The sequence below is a fragment of the Drosophila tropicalis genome, unplaced genomic scaffold (genome assembly GCF_018151085.1).
Source record: "Drosophila tropicalis isolate 14030-0801.00 unplaced genomic scaffold, ASM1815108v1 contig_878, whole genome shotgun sequence".
NCBI classification, from domain to species: domain Eukaryota; kingdom Metazoa; phylum Arthropoda; class Insecta; order Diptera; family Drosophilidae; genus Drosophila; species Drosophila tropicalis.
In genome coordinates, this window is record NW_027173374.1 from 9,427,386 (window position 1) to 9,446,410 (window position 19,025).

The 19,025-nt window shown below is 39.2% G+C and overlaps 2 protein-coding genes across 3 annotated transcripts in view; both read right to left on the minus strand.

The window, feature by feature from the left end:
* Nucleotides 1-386: 386 nt before the first annotated feature.
* Epg5 (ectopic P-granules autophagy protein 5) lies at nucleotides 387-9,103 on the minus strand. The gene is given in 18 exon segments (XM_068301816.1): nucleotides 387-873; nucleotides 926-1,461; nucleotides 1,463-1,502; nucleotides 1,562-1,882; nucleotides 1,936-2,440; nucleotides 2,443-2,646; nucleotides 2,706-3,462; nucleotides 3,522-3,975; nucleotides 4,042-5,009; nucleotides 5,072-5,249; nucleotides 5,315-5,458; nucleotides 5,516-6,736; nucleotides 6,796-7,023; nucleotides 7,078-7,544; nucleotides 7,609-7,900; nucleotides 8,168-8,542; nucleotides 8,544-8,884; nucleotides 8,948-9,103. Coding segments are annotated over 18 exon segments (7,374 nt in total). The 5' UTR covers nucleotides 8,978-9,103; the 3' UTR covers nucleotides 387-560.
* Nucleotides 9,104-9,813: 710 nt separating this feature from the next.
* LOC137584556 (sodium-coupled monocarboxylate transporter 1) overlaps nucleotides 9,814-19,025 on the minus strand; it is a 37,507-nt gene continuing 28,295 nt past the window's right edge. For both annotated transcript variants that reach the window (XM_068300003.1, XM_068300004.1), the window contains exons 4-11: nucleotides 18,839-18,986; nucleotides 12,584-12,758; nucleotides 12,366-12,501; nucleotides 11,605-11,764; nucleotides 11,320-11,538; nucleotides 10,881-11,259; nucleotides 10,696-10,811; nucleotides 9,814-10,639 (exon numbers count right to left, since the gene is read on the minus strand). In XM_068300003.1, coding sequence (XP_068156104.1) covers nucleotides 10,180-10,639; nucleotides 10,696-10,811; nucleotides 10,881-11,259; nucleotides 11,320-11,538; nucleotides 11,605-11,764; nucleotides 12,366-12,501; nucleotides 12,584-12,758; nucleotides 18,839-18,986 — 1,793 coding nt within the window. In that variant the 3' untranslated portion in view covers nucleotides 9,814-10,179. The remainder of the gene's footprint in view (nucleotides 10,640-10,695; nucleotides 10,812-10,880; nucleotides 11,260-11,319; nucleotides 11,539-11,604; nucleotides 11,765-12,365; nucleotides 12,502-12,583; nucleotides 12,759-18,838; nucleotides 18,987-19,025) is intronic.

A 19,025-nucleotide genomic window follows, 5' to 3' on the forward strand; every position in this document is an offset into this window, starting at 1 on the left:
ATTAAGGGAAAGAATTTTATATATACTTATGTAGTTATATTATCATTTTTTTTTACTACATTAAAAGTATTCTTGGGTTAATACGGAAAGACAAGTTCTTAATCGGAACCTACTTCAGATATAAATATTTTATACAAAATTTATAAAAATGATCAAGAAATTAAATTTTGCATAGGAATATAAGTGCTAAAATCCTAATCAAAGAATATTTCAATGAAATTGGTGTTTTTTCAATTTATTTTGTTAAATAATGAGATAAAGAACCGAGCATTTCTCGGCTGGAAATTAGATTACAAAAATATAAACTGTTTCGAAACAGTATTTTGATATCAAAGAATAATAATTGTTCATTACAATTAATAAAATGAAAAATTTTAGGTACAATATATTTATATGATTCGTTAATTTTTAATTCAATCCAATGAAGTGGGCAAAAAATAATGATTATCACTTGTTTCTCATTACACAATTTGTATGTAGGAATATTGTTCATGTATGTATGTATATAATTATTCATATAACAATTCACTGGTGTCCAGTACTTAAATTACTAATTCATTTTATGTTGCTTTTAGCTTAAAGTCACAATCCCAAACCTCGGGAATAGTCGCCAGGTAATTTGGGTCGTAGAAAATGCCAACCAGGCGACAAATCAACAGTGGAACTCCTCGTCTTTCTGGTATTGTTTGCTCCTTGAGAAGACTTACCGCCCTTACAATCATGGACTTCTCATCGGTAAACTTTTTATTGGCCAACAGCATATTCAACTCTCGCATGCCACTTTCGTACTCCTCACAAGGCAAACGAAGGTTAATGTTGGCCGGGAAGAGTGAAAAAATCACACAGGCCAGGCAACGGGTTAGAATTTTACGTCTGTGAAAAAAAATGATTAAAATTTTAGGTAAACTATGCGATTGTTATTTACCTATTAGTAATGACTTCTGTCTTAAGACCAATGACTCCCAAAAGACCATCACTCCAGCCTTCCGCTTTGGTGGAGGCCAACTGAAGCTGTCGGGCCAACATGTAGAGAGGTTTCTTTATAAGTGGTGAAATTTCGATTAGTTGGCTACCGCGTGAAATTATAAGACCCCACACTAAGGCCAGTTGCGGCTCCGTTCGTGGCGTGGTCTTCATATCCTCCATCAATTGGGTAACATCTTGAAGAAATGTTATCTTTTCGCCACTAGTTGCGATTTCTTCCAGTTTGTAGAGTACATAGACGTGCAGTGAGAAGAAGTTGTTACCGTTCATGACGGGCATTAATTCCAGCTTTGGCAACGACATTTGCAGTGCCTCGAACAGGCCCTCCCAACTGGGCGCATGCCATGGGGCACTTTCTGGCGAGCTGCGGAAATAAACCTCTATGCTGGTCTCCAGCAATCCATAGATGCAAGTGATGTAGGTATTCAAATGTCCAATGGCGGGTAGAGCAGCGCACATAACCAGATTACCTGGGGGGACATGTCTGCTGCCAGCGAATCAACGTTTGAATGTGTATACTATGGATTTAACACAAAGTTTAAGTGGCTTTATCAATGCAAAGTAAAAAAAAACTTACTTGGAGATCTCCTCACTTTGGGTTTGTGTTGGAGCTACCAGTTCGAGCATCAAATTGAGGGCTTCTCTACGCTGTTCTTCGGCAGTGCGTTGCTCGTTGGTATGACTAATTGCCAAATCAATCGAATTCAAGAGCTCTAGAAAGGCATGTGCAAATGCTCGCTCTCCTTCCTTGGTGGCCAGTAGTTTGGTATGCTTGGCACCGCATGCTCGTTGCAAGCGCACAAGTGATCTGGTATATAGCATACGTTTGCCCGTTGCCTGAATCACTGGGGTTTGACCATAACGTTCAGGAATCATGGCACATGCCACACGGAGGAGACTGTTCGAAGAATATGTTTTATAATTTGTTAGAGCTCTCTTTAATTTACTTACTCTAGGACAGCGCGATCAGCATAATTGCTTTCGTTGGGCAGCTTTAAAACAATTGCGGGCTCCACACTAGCCACAAACCACTTGAGCAACTTCTCAAGTTCGCTATATTCCACTAGATGCCAGGGATATTGAGTGGCTCCCTCAAGTATTTTGCTCGTATTTGGATGGATGTGAATGTTCGGTTCGAAGGCAATCTTTATAAAGACACCAAAGAGACGCGATAAAATCATCACAGGCTGTGGCATTATCGCAAACCAGTTATTCCAATCGATTCTTATAAAGATGTGTCCCAACATGGCGTGCGATTCCGGAGCATAGCGCTGAAGGCTATCGTAGAGTAATTCAATGTGCTGGCCAGGCGGCAGGAAACGATCCCAGGGCAACTGGGCAAGACCCTCGTGAATGGGAGCCAATATATGGCCAGGCATATTGGGCTGGGCATAATGATGCACATACCAAGCGAATACATGGTCAAGGACTTTATTCGATGAGGGCAAATACTGAGTACTTGCAAAAGGGTAGCAATAAAAGATCTAATCATGATTTTACTACTGCCCACATGTGGTTCACTCCATGGGAGTAAGATTTTATTTTGTCCTGGGGTCAATTGCCGTATCCAATGTGCCACATCACCCACGCCACTTTGCTCAGTGTATGGGACTAGCCATGGAGCATATGTTTCCACAATGGAACCAAACACAATGTCACTAACTGTCAATCAAGAGGATTAATTTAGAATTCGATTATTTCAAGAACGAATTGTGACTTACTTTGATCAGCTAAGAGCTCCTGGTAGCTGCATATCGCTGCCGATAATAATACTTGACCAAAGGAAGTGAACCACATCACAAGTTCTGGACAATATTCCTTATGCTTTGGATACAATCCATGGAGCCCATGATGAAGTCGCTCTTTCTGAAAGTGTCTGGCTAATAGCAGCAATGTGTCGGTGGATGCCTTTAAAGTGAATAGCTTCTGTCGACGCGCAAAGTCCAAGGATATCTCGTGCAAGCGTGCTTCAGAACTGTCGGACGTAAGCTTGCCGCCATTCGCTCGCTCAAAGAGAGCGTTTAGCAAATCGACCAGCACCAATGGCATTAGTTTCTGATCCGATATGCGATCTAGCACCAACTGTAATACCTCGCCATAGTGTTGTGGAAAATCGTATCCAAAAATGTGGACCAATTGACGGCGAAATTGATCTTGAAGCAAACTGCTGTCCGGCTGCGACCATGACTCTAAGCCCTGCAGCACTAGCAGAAGCAGTCGATTAATATCACTAAGCTTTGGTTGATAGGCTTCCATCCAACTAAGCAAATCGAATTTGGAGAGTAGTACGAAAAGGATTTTCGTGTCGCAGCGTTTCAGATGCGAGTCTATGAGGAACTGGTACATTGGTAGAAAATATTCGGCATCTGTTCGACACGGCACAAAGACACCAGCCAATAGCTCTACGAGATCGGGACGCTTCAAAGCTAATCTTAATACAGGTAGTCCTTCGGATGCCTGTTCGGCTTGTATGTAGACCTACGTAAAGATCAAAGATTAATAATCAAGTCTAGATATCTATTTATGCCACAACTTACACCCAATTCTTCAAGCAGTTGCTTATATAGATCATGGGTAGCTTGGAATTTCATAGTTACATCGTTTATATTCTCCACCACATAATAGAAGAAATTAGTGCCAATTTTGGTAATCATTTTATCTGGCGGCGTTTGTAATAAGACACGAATATAGCTGCCCAGTTCTTCAATTGTCTGGGCAAAGCCATCAATATTCATCTCCAACATCTCATTCAAAATCTTATCGTGTTGTTCCCTGTTTTGTCCCTGTTTTTGAGAGATTTTCTCATTTTTTCGTATATGCTGTGGAATTACTATGATTTCCGCTGGACGCGTGCATTTCCGATTGAAAAGTAATGAGTCGCAATGTTTTCTCCTAGTTTCCTGGTATGGTACCATTTGATATAATGCCGGCACAAGTTCAAGATAATTCATATTCAATGAATTTAACTCTGAGGTTTTATAATGAAATTTGCTAAGAATAGTAAACGATTTCTTGAAAAAGAGGCTTCAAAATATTATATGGCATTAACTATCTTACTTGGCTGTGGAATTGAGATTATTAATGGCCTTCTTAAGTTCCGGCAAAGTGTTTTTATCGATTGTCCTCTGTCTGACAGAGGTAGCCCGAATGTATTGTGGAGCTGGCAAACGTTTATCATAGGTAACCAAGTGACCCTTGATGCGCTGTATGGACGTCTGACGCGGTTTGGATTGTAATGGGGTCATTCGAGACTTTGGCTTTTCGATGCGATATATTTTGTGGGACCATTGATCGGCTTGATTTCGTTGTTCTTTGCGCAATGCGGCGAGGCATAGATACTCCGTCCAATGTTCTGTATGGCCACTTAGCAATTCACGTAATTTGACATTATTATATTGAGCTGGAAGTTGGTCCGCATCGCTAGAAAACTTATTTATCTGTGTATCCTCCAGCCAGAGAGCACAATTCTGCATGAGTTTAGCGCAACTGTTATAGAGATGACCTACACCTTCTTCATTGCTACGTTTTCTGGACAAAGACGTGTAATAAACTTCTGCACTTTTCAGTTGACCTTTAACCGATTTCATTAGGGTCACATTGTACTCATAAAATCTATCCGACACTCCAAAATTATATGAGAAATTTTGTGATTCAACCTCGGTAGGCACACGCCATAGATAGAGCTCAAAGAACTTTTGACAGATGATGGGGAAAAGAGCATGAGTGGTCTCCATGGTGGCCAATAGTTGGGCATACTTGTAGATGACCAATTGTGAAGCTGAAAATGCATTGGTCTTTTGGATAGCTGAAGTTTTCTTGAGCGCCGCCTCAACCGGTTGTACAGCGATCTGACGCAACAACTCGGGCCAAAACGATATATCGTGCAGACGAAATTCAATCTCCAAGAGTACCAATGTAAGCCAGCAGTGTTTTGCGGAAACTGCAGGAAGGCGTGAAGTTGGCTGACTGCTGAAGAATGATTTGAAAGCCGATGTTTTGGTAGGTGACTTCCATTCAGTGCCATTCTATAAAATTGCGTTAATTGTGATTTAAAACAATTATTTTCTAAGAGTTAGTAACAACATACTTTGTAATAGTTGTAGAAGAATTCAACAGCTTGGACACGGCAATCTGCAAATTGATAGGCAATCCGTAACATTTTATCCAGCAGATACAAAACATTTTGGTTTTGTGACCAATCCGGCAAAGCAGTGAAGCAGTTTAGCCATACATTAACTAGATTCAAAGGCGAGCAGAGACCATAGCTGCAGAGTGAGTAAGAGCAAAAAATTTTAACAGGTTGAAGTGCAACTTAGTGTCTATTACTTGCCTTGTATATGAAACAATCTGATGATGCAGCATGTTGTCTAATAGTTCAAGAATTGGACCCATAGAATTAACGTTGACCATGTCTTTGGCCATCTTTAAATATGTTCTATCCGCATTCAGTAGAGTCAACATTACCTTGCTAAAGCTGAAATATAATTTAAATTAAATAAATTCCATGTCAAGGCAAATTGAAATTATATACTTCTCGCATGTGGCCAGAGTTTCGGGAGTCTCAAGAAATAGTGGCACTATTAATTCCAGACAACGAATCACAGCTGCATGACGATGATCAATGAGTAGCTTCTGTAGCAAACTAAAACCATGCTGGCATATCAATGGAATCGAATGACCATGCAAACTAACTAAGAGTCCAACATATAAGGCGATAGGTCGCTGATCAGTTACACCTTGATGTATCATATCCAGACGTTCAAGTTCAGGTATAAAGAGCAAAGGTTCTGTAGGATGCTGTAAAGTTCGCTTAACCGAGTCGACACTTTGGTCCATCAAGTGTAGACGAAGCATAGAAATCATGCGCCAACACCAATTGATGAACTGCTCCCGAATCGTTTGACTTGAATCAATGAGTGCAGAAACTTGACGTACACTTTCTGAGATGCCAGACGAGCCAAGTACTTCCGGTGCATGCTTGGTCAGTGCCTCAGAGACCAAGCATGCCATCCGTACGTGTATGTTGTGGGTTAAAAATAGACGATTCTCTTCATCAAATCCCCAGTTAAGATGCCCAATTATTAAACGTGCAAGTTGGCTCTCTGGCGACTGATATTCAAAGTGTAACAGCCAATTGGAAAGTATTTCAAAACTATCCATACTTGGTCGCCAGTTTTCGAGGGGGAGAGCTTTGAATAAGTAAGCGGCCTGTTCAGTCTCTCCAAAACGGACTTTCAACTGCAATAGCAAGCAATCCAGAAGTTCTTCGTAGGCCAATGTGATGTTTATTAGCATATCGCGTGCGGCTTTGTAACACATTTCCCTGGTGGTCCAATGGATGAAACCAATTTGATAGATATGCAAGCAGATGCTCTTGATCAGATTCCAGTCTTTGGTGCGATCTCGATCGTTGGCCATTTCAAAAAATGCCTGCAACAGGTAATACATATCTTCAGGCGCTATATCACTGTATGCAACGTCGAACTTTTGCCAAAAGTCTTCGGCCTGAAAGGCTCCTTCAGGATCCTCAGTTAATTGGGTGCTCAAGTCCACGGGAAACCCCACATTCAGGTAATAAAAGAGATGCCAAATAAACTCTGTATCCAGTGTGGCATAAGGCAGCGTTGAGAAGTATTGCCAGGTGCCCAGATTGTGGGTTCGATATATATAACCGCAGGCACGAATAAGCAGGGCTTGAACCTCGACTTCAATGCGTTCACAAAGATCGACAGGCTTGTTTAGATTGTTGTGGCTAATTAGTAGACAACTAAATTATTTTAAATTCTACACTCCTGAGGTTAAACAACTTACATAAACAGATCATGATAGTCAGAGACGTATTGCAATGTATGCCTCACTAGACGACCTAGTCGTTTCGCCAACTGTTTGTAGCGCTCATTGTTGTAGGTCAGCATGCCTTCACCGAAAATCTCAACCAATTGTGCCAGAAAGGCCACCGAGGATAGCATTTGTTGGGCAGAAATCATGTCAGGTTCAATAATATAATCCTGCAGAAACTTCTCTATGCGCAGCGCAGAGCTGGTATGGAAAACTTATTATTACTTTTTAATACATTAGTTTTTTTCTTCTTACCTAAAGATCTTCTCAAAGGGAAGTTGATTAAGTAAAGCAATAAGATCGTTTTCTTTTAGTCCCAAGCATTCGCCGGATGGAGTATGAGCATCCTCCCCATCGGAATCCACGAGTATCCAACGGTCTTCGGCAACCGCTGTAGCCCCAGACAGTTCCCGATGGGCCTGTGCATGACTTTTTAAATATTCATTGCGCTTCTTTATGGGTAATAAAAGAATTTGCAATGTAGCTATGCAGTGATTAAGCTCTGGCGAAGATAACTCCAACGGCATCTCGTGGATCTGTACGCCTCGAAATTGCGTTGCGTCCATTCCTGGCAGCTGAAAGAACTCGGCAGCCCACAAACCGACGCCATTGGGACAACGTAAAATATTGAAAAGTAAAAACCAATGATCTTCTTTGGTTGCCAGCAAAATCTGTAGGGAAATTAGTTTATTCATCCATTGCTTCAGATCAGAGTCAAAATTCTGCAATAATACGAAAAATATAAAATTATTTTGTAATCTTTATTTGTAAAAATCTAAATTGCACCGTATTGGGACTAGGTCTTCGTGCGAAACCAAATAATATAGCAATGGCACGTCGCAGTCCGGCCACACATTCTAGAGCTGCTGCATCCAGGTCGTTGTGTAGTTTTAAATTATTTACAGACTCATCATCTGGTTGATAGCTGGTAAGGAGCCTATTAATTATTTGATCGATTTTCACTTTAGTTATCCTTGCGGTGATGGTATTGGTGGTAAATGTATGGCACACCAAATTGTAAAGGCACGTCAGGGAAGCTGTAGCGGCCTCCAGTTTAACTTGATCCACTTTAATCCGACTGTAAGGAAAATATAACATTTTTTGCCAACAATCATTTAAAGAATCATCAAAAGTTAAGAAAGACTTGAAAGATATAATTACAATTGAATGAATGAACTGACTGGACTTTGATCAATAGATTTGAGACTTTAATTTTTAAAATTAAAAACTTCAGACAAACTAAACAGAAAAAATCTAATTATACATTTTTAAATTTATGAGGACTCGGCAAATTGATTAAAATAATTAATAATTAAATAAAAGAAATACAATATCAAAAACTCACTCGTAGGTAACAGTTTCCTGCAATTCGTAGCCATCACCGCAGGCGCCACTAAAGCTTTGTTTCACTTCCTCTTTGGTCCAGATTTGGTTTTGTGTCACTTTACATAGTTTACGATATTTTTCCACATCATGCAGATTCGCAGAGAGTTTTATTTGTAGATTAAAGTACTCCAAGAGAGCTAGATAAAGGGGATCTGATTCACTGTTCTCTAACAACGAGTTCATTAAGAATTCCAATTCAAATTGTTTGGCCCGCTCCAAATCGGGACATTCGTAGATTTCCTTTAATTGTTCTCCGCTCAATGGCTTTATGTGACTGCGGGTCAGGGCAAAACCCGGTGATACTGTCCTCTGGTGATAGACAATAGTGGATTTTTTCCTCTTCATTGCTACTGTTAAGTCGCAATGGCTGAAGATTTGGATATTGCACTACTTGAATAGTGGTTGGAGGAGGGGCACAGGGTGCAGTGGGTTCCGGTTCTGGTTCCGCCGGCAGAATCGTGTCGCTCGAAATGCAGCACTCATGGCTAATGATTGGCTCAGTGCTGCTACTGCTGGCCAGGGCAGCGACTCTCTCCAGTTCCTCCATAAGCGAAGCATTTTCAATTGGGCTTGGTCTTTGTTCTTGTGTCGCAGTGGCACTACTTGTTGATAACTCATCTACGCATAGCTCTTCCTCTTCTCGTTTGCTTTGTGTAATTCGGGACTTTTTTGTTTTCTTCAATCGAGATTTTTTTTTTATTATTTTCTAGCCAAAGTACAAAAGAACTTTAAAACTTACCTCCTTTTTCGGCTTCACTAAGGTGGCCATTTTTCATTTCTGTGCTGATGCAATTTATTTTTCTTTTTCGCTTTGGTTTATCTTATTTGCGTTTTATTTTACTTATTGCACTTTTAAGCAGTATGCCGCAAACAAAAGAAATAATGCAACACCCACAAGCGATAAACGCGTAGTCAGCTGTTGGCACTTATCGTTATCGAAAAGTAGCAGGTGGAGCATACTCGACTAGACGTAGCTTGTTTAAAATTAGTAATGAAAGCAAATATAATCTTTTCTGTGTCATAATTTTAACTAACTCAGGTCTTATTTATTAATATGTATTTTTAACGTTCAACAAATTGAATCAACAAGTTAAGTGTGTGCTCTGCTATTACAGGGTGTTGACAACAGCTGTTTATATATGTAAACAGGGCAACACTGGCAGCTGCTGATAAAAACACGAACGTTAAATATTTAAAAACTTGTCTATATTAAAGTAGTCTTCTTTTTGCTCAAAATGAAAACTGGGAAAAAACTGACAACAAAGAGTTGTTTTTTTAATCGGACGAATAAACAAAACATTAAATAAATAAATAAAAGCAGGCGCAATGATTTTAAGTGTTATCACTCATACGACATGGTGTGCAATATAAAGCCATGGAAGTCTGTCTTAAGAGCTTATAATTTCAAGTTTAAAAAAAACTCTCTTACGTATGCAACATTCTTTTCCATTGTTGATAGGCTTAATGGAATGTTTTTTCTTGTTTTGGGGGTAAATTCTGTTAAATGCAACTTCATGGCAACTGGCACATTTAAATACTTTGGTTGACCTAAAAACAAAACTGAAAGCTGACCTGTTTTTTCCCTTTAGTTTATGTCGCTATTGGTTAGTACCTTAAATAGAAATACATGAGCTTTATTTATTGCACAAAAGATTAAAAGATAATACAAAATATTGTCTTTGCTTATAAACATAGAAACATACATACAGACATCCACACAATAAGTACACATAAATAAAAATCGTCTCTTTATAATATACGAGAGACTTCTCGATATATTGCTCAACAATATAACTCTCTCGTACAATGATCACAGCATCCTTGTAGACTTGATACGGTTAAGTTCTCTCAAATAATTGGTCTAGAGTCTAGACTAATGCTTAGCCTACGAACTAGTAAGTATATTTGACTACGCTAGGTAAGTACGGTCTGGTGTTGATGGTGGGGTCGATTTATGAGGTCCAATTTGACTCAAAGAGCAGACTTATGTCCCTGAAGCTGTCGATAGACGCCTGACTCGCCGGCGGGTACAGTGTCTAGTTGAATTTTGCTGCCATCACAAATGGATTGCGCGCGTTCACCCTCGGCGGTGGTAAAGACCACAGCAATGGGATTCACCTTCTTCTCATCTGGCGTCGACTCATACGCATGGTTGATCTTCTCTTCCTTGCATGTCGTTGTGGTGGCCGAAGAATTACTGCTACTACGTCCATTTAAACCGGATTCCTCCTCATGTTTAACATAGTAGGGTTTGGGTCCGCTCAAGCGTTCGTAGCAGCGGAAAATCAGAGGATGTAACAATTTTGCATCATATTCATCATCTGGATGTTGGGTGAGCAAACTAATGATAGTGCCAATAATAACTGTTAGAGCTGTGCCAATCAAGCTATAGTACATAAAGCTAATTGAGTAGAATGTCTCCAAGGGAGTTCTGCAAAGAAAGGAATAGTTTAGTTCATAAATTGAGGAGATTTCTAATTGAATTACCGTTGTGTAGGTGGTACATAAGTCTGATTATTGACAGGTGTGTGACTCATAAGCCAGGACTCCTCTGTATAACTGGGCTTGGCAATGCTATCCGAAAATGTGTAATTTGAGCAACCCTAAAACGGAGATTGTACAATCAGAAGTTTACATATTGATTTGTATATGTTTCAGCTATATAAACGTACGTCTGTTGAGGTGGGCAATTGAGGTGTGCTTTTGTCAACGGTCATGCCACCGGCAATAATCCATACTACAAAAGCACATGCACTGATCATGCCCGCAGAAGTGCCCTTCCAATTGGCCACAGGCACCATCATGGCCAGCAGGAAGCAGCCCAATAAAGGTCCTGATGTTGCCGAGAAGACTTGCAGCGATGACTCAATGACACCAGAGAGCAAACCAACTCCAAAGGCCACACACATAATGATGAGGCCACAAATGAAGGTTACCAATTTGATAATGCGCAATTGTTGCTTATCTGAGAGACCCTTAAATTTGGGTAGCTGCGACACGAAATCCTCCCAGCAGACAGTGGCCAAGGAGTTGAGATTGGAGACCATAATACTAGAATTTCAATTGTTTAATTAGATTAAAAACCAAAAAGAAAAAACTTATTTCATTTACCATAAAGCAGAGTTAAACAAGGTGGCCATAAAGATGCCCACAAAACCGGGCAGGAAACCCAATTGATCTTCCACAAAGAAAGGCAATATTTCATCGGGTTTCTTAATATAACCCTCGGCATAGGGATCACAATTAATGTAGGCCGAATAGATAACCATGCCAGAGAGCCAAGAGAGTGAGAAGAATAAGAATACCAATGGCACATTCATAAGCATTACACTAGTAAAGAAAGAGATGATTAATATGAACTATCAAGTTGTCTCTGATTAAAATCTTGTTACATACTTTCGCACTTCTTTGAGGCTCTTGAGACTAACATAGCGCTGCATAAAGTTCTGTTGGCAACCAATCTGCGAGAGTGACATGAACAGTTGACCCAACCAGGCTGAAAGTGTATCGACTCGGACTGTCATGTCCCCGGTAAAGTTCCAGAAGTTTAAACGACCTAAAGTATGTACAACAATAAGAACAAAAGAATTGTTAGCAAGGACAAAAAAATAAATCTGTATTGCAATCACATACATATAAATACATAATACATATGTATATGTAAATAGATTGCATGCAACTGCCATGTGGGGGTATTCCCAGGCGTGTTTGACAACCAAACGGAACTCAAATTCAAGTGACAAACGCTCTTGCCGTCAGACATTTATTACTGTCGTCATGCAAGGCATACATTTCCCATCATCCTACCATTCCAGCATTCTACCATCCCATTGCCTATTCTCCTCTCTGTGTCTGTCTCTCTCTCTCTTTATCTTTGTTTTGCTGCTGTTTTATGCCGCTTTTATCATCATCATTTATGTGCATAATGAGCCGACGCAGCAGCAGCAACAACAGCAACGACAGCAACATAGAATGGATGCCATTTTAATAGTCATCATTCGTCAGCATAAATGTGGAACAGTCACAGGACATAACCGCACACACACACACACACACGCACACAGACATAACTAGCTGGCATCATTTGACAGCATTTCCGCTAATAAGCTGCAATGATCAATCGAAACCCAAGCAACCTTATCTCTTATCCCACCTACCGTTGTCCCGATTTAGTTGGTAAACCTTCTTGGGTCCACCGCTTGAGATGGTTCCTTGTATGCAAACGGCCACTGTGACCACCAGAATGGTGACAGTTTGTATTACATCCGCATTGATGGCCGCTTTCAGACCTCCCTAAATCAAAAGCAAAAGTCATTGGTGAGAAAAAAAGAAGAAATGGAGAAATAACAATAAATTTGCATTTAGAATTACTTACCAAAATCGTAAAGAATATGCAAATGGCCGACATGCCCACAATGGAGACCCAATAGGGTATACCAATGACCGTTGCTAATGCCACACTCGGTGTATAGACTGTAATGCCCAGATTGCAGATTTGTCTGACAATATAAGTGGCCGAGGCCAGGCATCGCACCAAGCGACTCTTAAATCTGAAACGAGTTTCAAAATGAAATGGAACAGATGAGTGCAAGCTGGCCAATTAAGCACGAACAGTAGCTGCAGGTCCCTTGGAGCAACAGCAGCACCGGGAGCAGATCCTAGCTAGTCAAGGTGCTGCCTCTTGCATTTTATTTATTTATTTTTATTAGCTGCGTTTATTAAAGTTTTAATGTGGCAGTTCAGTTTATTTTCATTTATGATTTACTGCAGCAGTAAAAGAGTTATGAGTGGAGAAGAGCCAGAAGGAGCTTCAAATAGAATTTACGACAGAAAAGCAAGGAATGAACAAAAAACAGCAAAGAACACAAAATTCATGAGTTTCACTAATGGATCGTCCTTTTTGATACCCTAGGTAAAAAATTTGAAATAACTAATTGATATTACCCTGGATTATAAATATCTGAATTGAATGTTACAATCATTCAGAACAGGATATAATTTATATTTCAGTCTTTAAAAGTCTTGGTTTTAGTTTTATTTCTCAGAAAGTATTTACTATCATAGAGAATATTAATGAGTTTTTTGCTTTCCTTTCCTTATAATTCTTATTAAACCCCTAAAAACACTTCAAATAAAGGGTATTATATAGAAAAAAATGGTATATATGTATGAAAGAAGAAACAAAAAAAGAAACCTAAGAAAATTGGCGGCCGTGTAACTCGTTTTGATTGTTTTTATAGTTGAGAGGTTGGGCCCCGGTGGTTTTTATGGCCAAGGGTTATAAAAATTTGTGTGTTAATTTGATGCAAAAAAATTGCGCGACACGACTGCGAGTAGCCAGAACTGGCATCAGGATGGTTGGAGGATTTTCTGGGCGCTTAATGATCGTTTAGAATGCGTTATGTGGGCTACAAGGAAACTGTGTTACCCCAATTTAAGTGCTTTAACACACGAAGTACCCGAAGTGATTGTGTGGCATGGGATTAGCCGAAATAAAACTTTAACCTAAAGAACTTTAAGTTGTTACTCATGCAAGGCTAGTTCAGGATCTTGTCATTAATTTATGGCTCAAACTAAGCCAATGACAGGTTTACCGCATTGCAAGTTAAATATTCTCTTATACAGCGGCCACAGATATATTGATTTGCCAAGTACAAACCGTTTTCAATCGACATAATCCTTAGTAATATTAAGTTTATGTGCTGCGGAAAAAACTGCTGCATACGTCCAGGCGTCAGTTGGGTTATTAATGATGCAATCCAACATCATTTTCCTTTTCTCTCTTTCTCTCTCTGTATGTGTTGGCTTGTGTGCCAATGTGTGTGTGTAAATCAATAAGCAAATATCAATTTGTGCCAGTAAGCTTAACAGTGTTTTTCAGTCTATTAAATTTGCTGCAGTTGCCTTAAGCATTTTAATAATTGCTTTTTATTTTTTAGAGAATTTATTAAAGTGTTTTATCTGACCCCAACGAAATTGGCCAATTTGCTAAATTGATATGGATGAGGCGTATGACAAAAACAAAAATGTACCAAAAAAACAAAAACATTTCTCTTGATTGAAGAGGCGTGGCATGGCCTCTAAACATTTTGTTAGGCATTTGCACATGGCTCTCGTCATCATCAGTTGCTTGTGTTGTGGCTAAGCTTGTAAGGGAAATTGATAAAGAAATATTATTGTAGCACTCACAATCACACACACACACACACACACACATACAATAGAAAACAGCATATTGCTAGGCATGTGTGTGTGTACGGGTGTCCACATTCCTTTTGCTTGCGGTCAATTTTTGCCTGATATGTCAATTTAATATGATTTATGGGATTTATTGTTTTTGGGCCTTTTCTGTCTTTACTTTCAATGCTATTGCTCCTAGTCTGTCCCTCTCTCTCTCTCTCTCTCTCTCTCTTACTCATTTTCCTGCCTTTTTTCGTTGTTGTTTCCTTTTGCTTTTGTGGCATTTGTTTCTCATTTAGCCTGTTAACATTGTGTCCATCACAATAAGTGCTGCCTTTGTGTGCGTCTGCTCTATCTGTGTGAGCGTGTGAGTAATGACTTGGGCTTGTCACTGGCTGCCACTTGATTGAACGTTCTTCCTTCGTTCGGCATCTACAATGCTCCTCTATGTCTATGTCTATGTCTATGTCGATGTATATGTATGTTTACTTTGAGCCAGTTGTTTCAGTTTAATTGATTTGCCTTGCTCGCCACAACGAAGCAATCTCTAAAGCCTTCACAATGGTTTGCCTTAATAACTTTAAATGAAATGTAAGTACATACCTTAAAAGTATGCAATAATTATTGCTAACCCAATATAGTTTGCTGGTCTATTATCTTCTTCTCAATGTACGCACAGTCGTTGAAAATAAAGAAATACTGGTATCAACCAATTGCAATACTTTTAAGTACTCATTTTCGGCTCTGTCCCATTGTATTTACCAATTGACTGCATTAACGTTGGCTGCTGCTTTGCATCGATTTCAATATGAATGGAGTTTAATAGTCCAAGAACTACTTAAGCCTACCTCAAATCGGCTTTGAATCGACCGCAAAGCCAACTTAGTTTGCCATCCCCTCTTTGGGACCAAAAACACAAATTAATGCCAATATGATGGCGCTTAAGTTGGTTCACATAATCGGTATTTAGGTAGCTGTAGCTGGAATCTGGCTTCCAGTTCATTTTATAATTAAAGGTGGCTAAATCACGGTGGTTACCTTTTGATTGCATTAAATGCCATGCATAAATAAACATAATGAGACATATATGTATACGAGAAATGGCATTCAGAACATACATATATTTGGAGTGGGTACTGAGATGATAAGTGCTTTATTCCGCTCTTCACTGATGGTGAGATGTGGCGGATATCTGCTTCCATTAAGTCAAGTTAACATTAAACCCACTGACTTTCAAGGTATATTCGAATATTTGTAAGACTAAAAAGGGTTTTTGTTTGAAAGTTTCTTTCTAATATTTCTATTGTAGTTCTGATTTTAGTTTCAACTTAACTTTTGGTTGACTCTATTGAGTTATTGGACTTAAATTGTTAGCCAAAGTTCTGTATATACCTTGAAACAGTTAATGGGTAACTGAGGGTACGCATGTGTCATATTTAAATGGTTGTTACTCCTAACAAGTTTCTTCTTTGCTTTTTTTTTTTGGTATCTGGGCCTCTTTGAATTGCAAATCATGGTAGCACTCACTTTTGACTGCCTCGAAAATGTCTTTATTTATGCGTATACTTCCATGTTGACTCTCCCCTCCTTTTAGTCCCCTTTTTTTACCTTTTTTTCTTGAACTTTGAACGTTGAAGCGAATTGGGGAAGCCATTTGGAGTGGATTTTGGGATTCTGTGCACTTTGGCCAACTCTTGTTAGTCGTAAATATTCAAGCGGTATTCAAATGCATTTGTTTGGTTTTCGTCACTCCATTTGCTAAGTGCTAACAATTGTCGCATTGATATCAATTTATTTACATGTAATTGCCTTCAAAACACAGAAACACAGAAAGTTAGAGGAGGGAGAGAGAAGAAGAAGGAGTCAGAAGGAGAGGATAACCCTGCCATTGACCATTGAACTCAACAGTTCTTCTTTTTTTGTGTGTGTGGGATTGGGTGAGGCCAAATAGCAAATCAAAATGTTCGTAACAAAAATCTTTCCCAGCAGATAACACTTGAGTTTTCTGCGAGTCAAGGGTCATGTCTTTTACTCTCTCGTTCTCTCTTTGATTCTCTATCTATTTCTCTGTCTTTGTGTGTGATGTTGCTGCTGCTGCTGAGTGGCAGACGTCACTTGCGACAGACGTCTGACAAGTAAGAGAATCCATGCGTGCCTGTATATAAGAGTATCTTTGGTTTTTCTTGCTTTTTTTTTGTTTTCGTAAGTTTTTCGGGTGCTGTAAGGTCCTTTAGGGTGAGGGCCAAACTGTCAACGCCGACTGCTTGATGCCGCATGCCACATGCCCCTGATGCCACTGACAGGCAGAACACGCGCTATTTATAAACATTATGACACAAACGAATTGTCATACAATTTGTCAACAGCCGCAGCCCGAGTGGGCTCTTTGTTTTCTGTATGTGTGTGAGTGTGTGTGTTGATTCAATTTTTTTTTTTTCGGTTTTTGGCTTTTCTTGTTGAATTTATGAATTTTGCTGGTTTTTGTGTATTGTCATCTTGTTGTAGCAGTCAAGGCTTTGCCTCCTTCCTTTCGCATTCTCAATCTCTTACTCTCACTCTCTGCCTCTCATGTGCCGTTGATGGCCAAGTGGCTTGGCAATTTGTAGCATATTCACTTATCGGCCTATGTCTAAGCTATCTCTTTGCCACCAACTTTTTGCCAATTTTTGATGAAGTTGTATGCATAAACATGTCGCGAGACGCCAGTTGTGCTGACAAGAAACCAAGAATAAGGCGGCATCTACAAAAATGTTGTAACAACTTTTTGTTTCACATTCCCCCCCCGCAGTTTGGCATCTCAATCCCAACTCTTCTTAACGCCCACTCCAAAAAAAAGAAGAAGAAGACTATGTGAATTTGCGAAACTTTGACATTCACTGCTCAAAGGGAATTTTTGAATGGGTGAAACTAAGATTGATGACATTGAATTACAAGAGTCGTCTATATACATACATACATACATATATGTTCGATTGATTTTAGTGTTGCCTTTGAATTTGATTAAGTGCTTCATTAGAAAAGTCAAACATCTGGATAAAAATCCATCTTCAAGTATGTGTGTGTTCCAAATTTATCAAATGGGTGGCACTTGATTAATAATTAAATATTTGTTTTTCTATTTAAACATTGAATTTAAATTTAAAACGTATATAAATTGATATAAGCATTGATTTTAGATAAACCGAATAAGTTTTAACCGAAGAAGCTGATTATTATAATATTTTGGACATGGGAGATCTAAAACTAAGATGCAAAAACTGTTTAATAAAAGACAAACTCTTAAAAAGAGTTAAAAAGCTATGAATATAATTGAAAAGTTACTACAAAATTAACTACATAATTACAAAAATTCAGACAGCGAGAGAGAGAGAGAGAGATAATCATGGTAATGAACTGCATGACAAAGATTTATATGCTTTGCGTCAAAATATTCTATGAGTAAGATGTAGATTAATTCAATCATTCAATGCCAAGTACCGCATAACTAGTGACACTTTGTCACTGATTTGGCTACAATGAGTCAACTACAAATTATGCTAATTTTTCCAATGTCGTCTTATGGGAAACATTTAAATAATTTCACAATTTCGCACAGCTTTCGTTTGCTTTCGTTTTCACTTTCCATTTTGACCATGTCCCCTCCATTGTTCCCCACCGTCCCCTTTGTACGGAAGAAAAAAACGACATTGTGCCTAGAAGCGTATCTGGCACGGCTCGGCTTCTGGCCTCCGCCTACGATGATGCCAATTAAATTTCAATCAAATTATGCCAACACAATTCCCCGGACTTGCCACTCCCTTGGCAGCGTGTTGAGCATTTGTCAGTTTTTGCAATTAATTGAATTTTGTTGTCGAAACTGCAAACATTTGATAACAAATTTGTTAACTAATTTCGAACTTAAAAAACAATTAGGCGTCCAGTGCGACGACGACGACGACGATGACGATGACGCAGGCGACGACAACTTGCGACAGACTTGGCAAGTCGAGCCAGTCGAGTCGAAAGTAAAGTCCAATAACTAAAAGACCAGGCCCAGCAAGGACAAATATCTAGATTATTTGCTCTGTTTGCTTTGCCTTTGTTTTGGCCATTTGTTGTTAGAGAGTTTCTTGTTATTCCGTACTTTTTGTTTCGTTTTTTTGTACTTTTGTTTGTAAAATGTAATTCAAATTTATTTAGCCAGCAGCAGCGGCAGCAGCGAAAGCGACAACAGCATCAAGCTGGCTCTGTTTAGTTTCATTTGGCTTTCTTAATGAAGAATAAAATTGTGTGCGCTCTGTGCGACGGTCATTTGTGAAATTAAAATGAATGTTTAAATAAGAATTTTCCATGTTGTCGTCGTTTTGCCGTTTTCCTAATTGAACAATGTTGCCCTAATGGTGTAAGAGGGGCGGTGATGTGGGGGGAGGGATGGGAGAGTTTGTCTTATGAAATGCTTGTTGAAACTCACCTTAGATCAATGTACTGATAGACAGAGGTGATGCCCAAATTGAAATAGACTGGTACAAACATAAAGCATACAATTGGATAGGCACTCATCATGCCATAGATTATCTCCCACATGGATGAACCACGATAAAACAGCTCACTAGGATAGCCTAAAAACAACAATATTTAAAGTTGATTTAACTAAACAT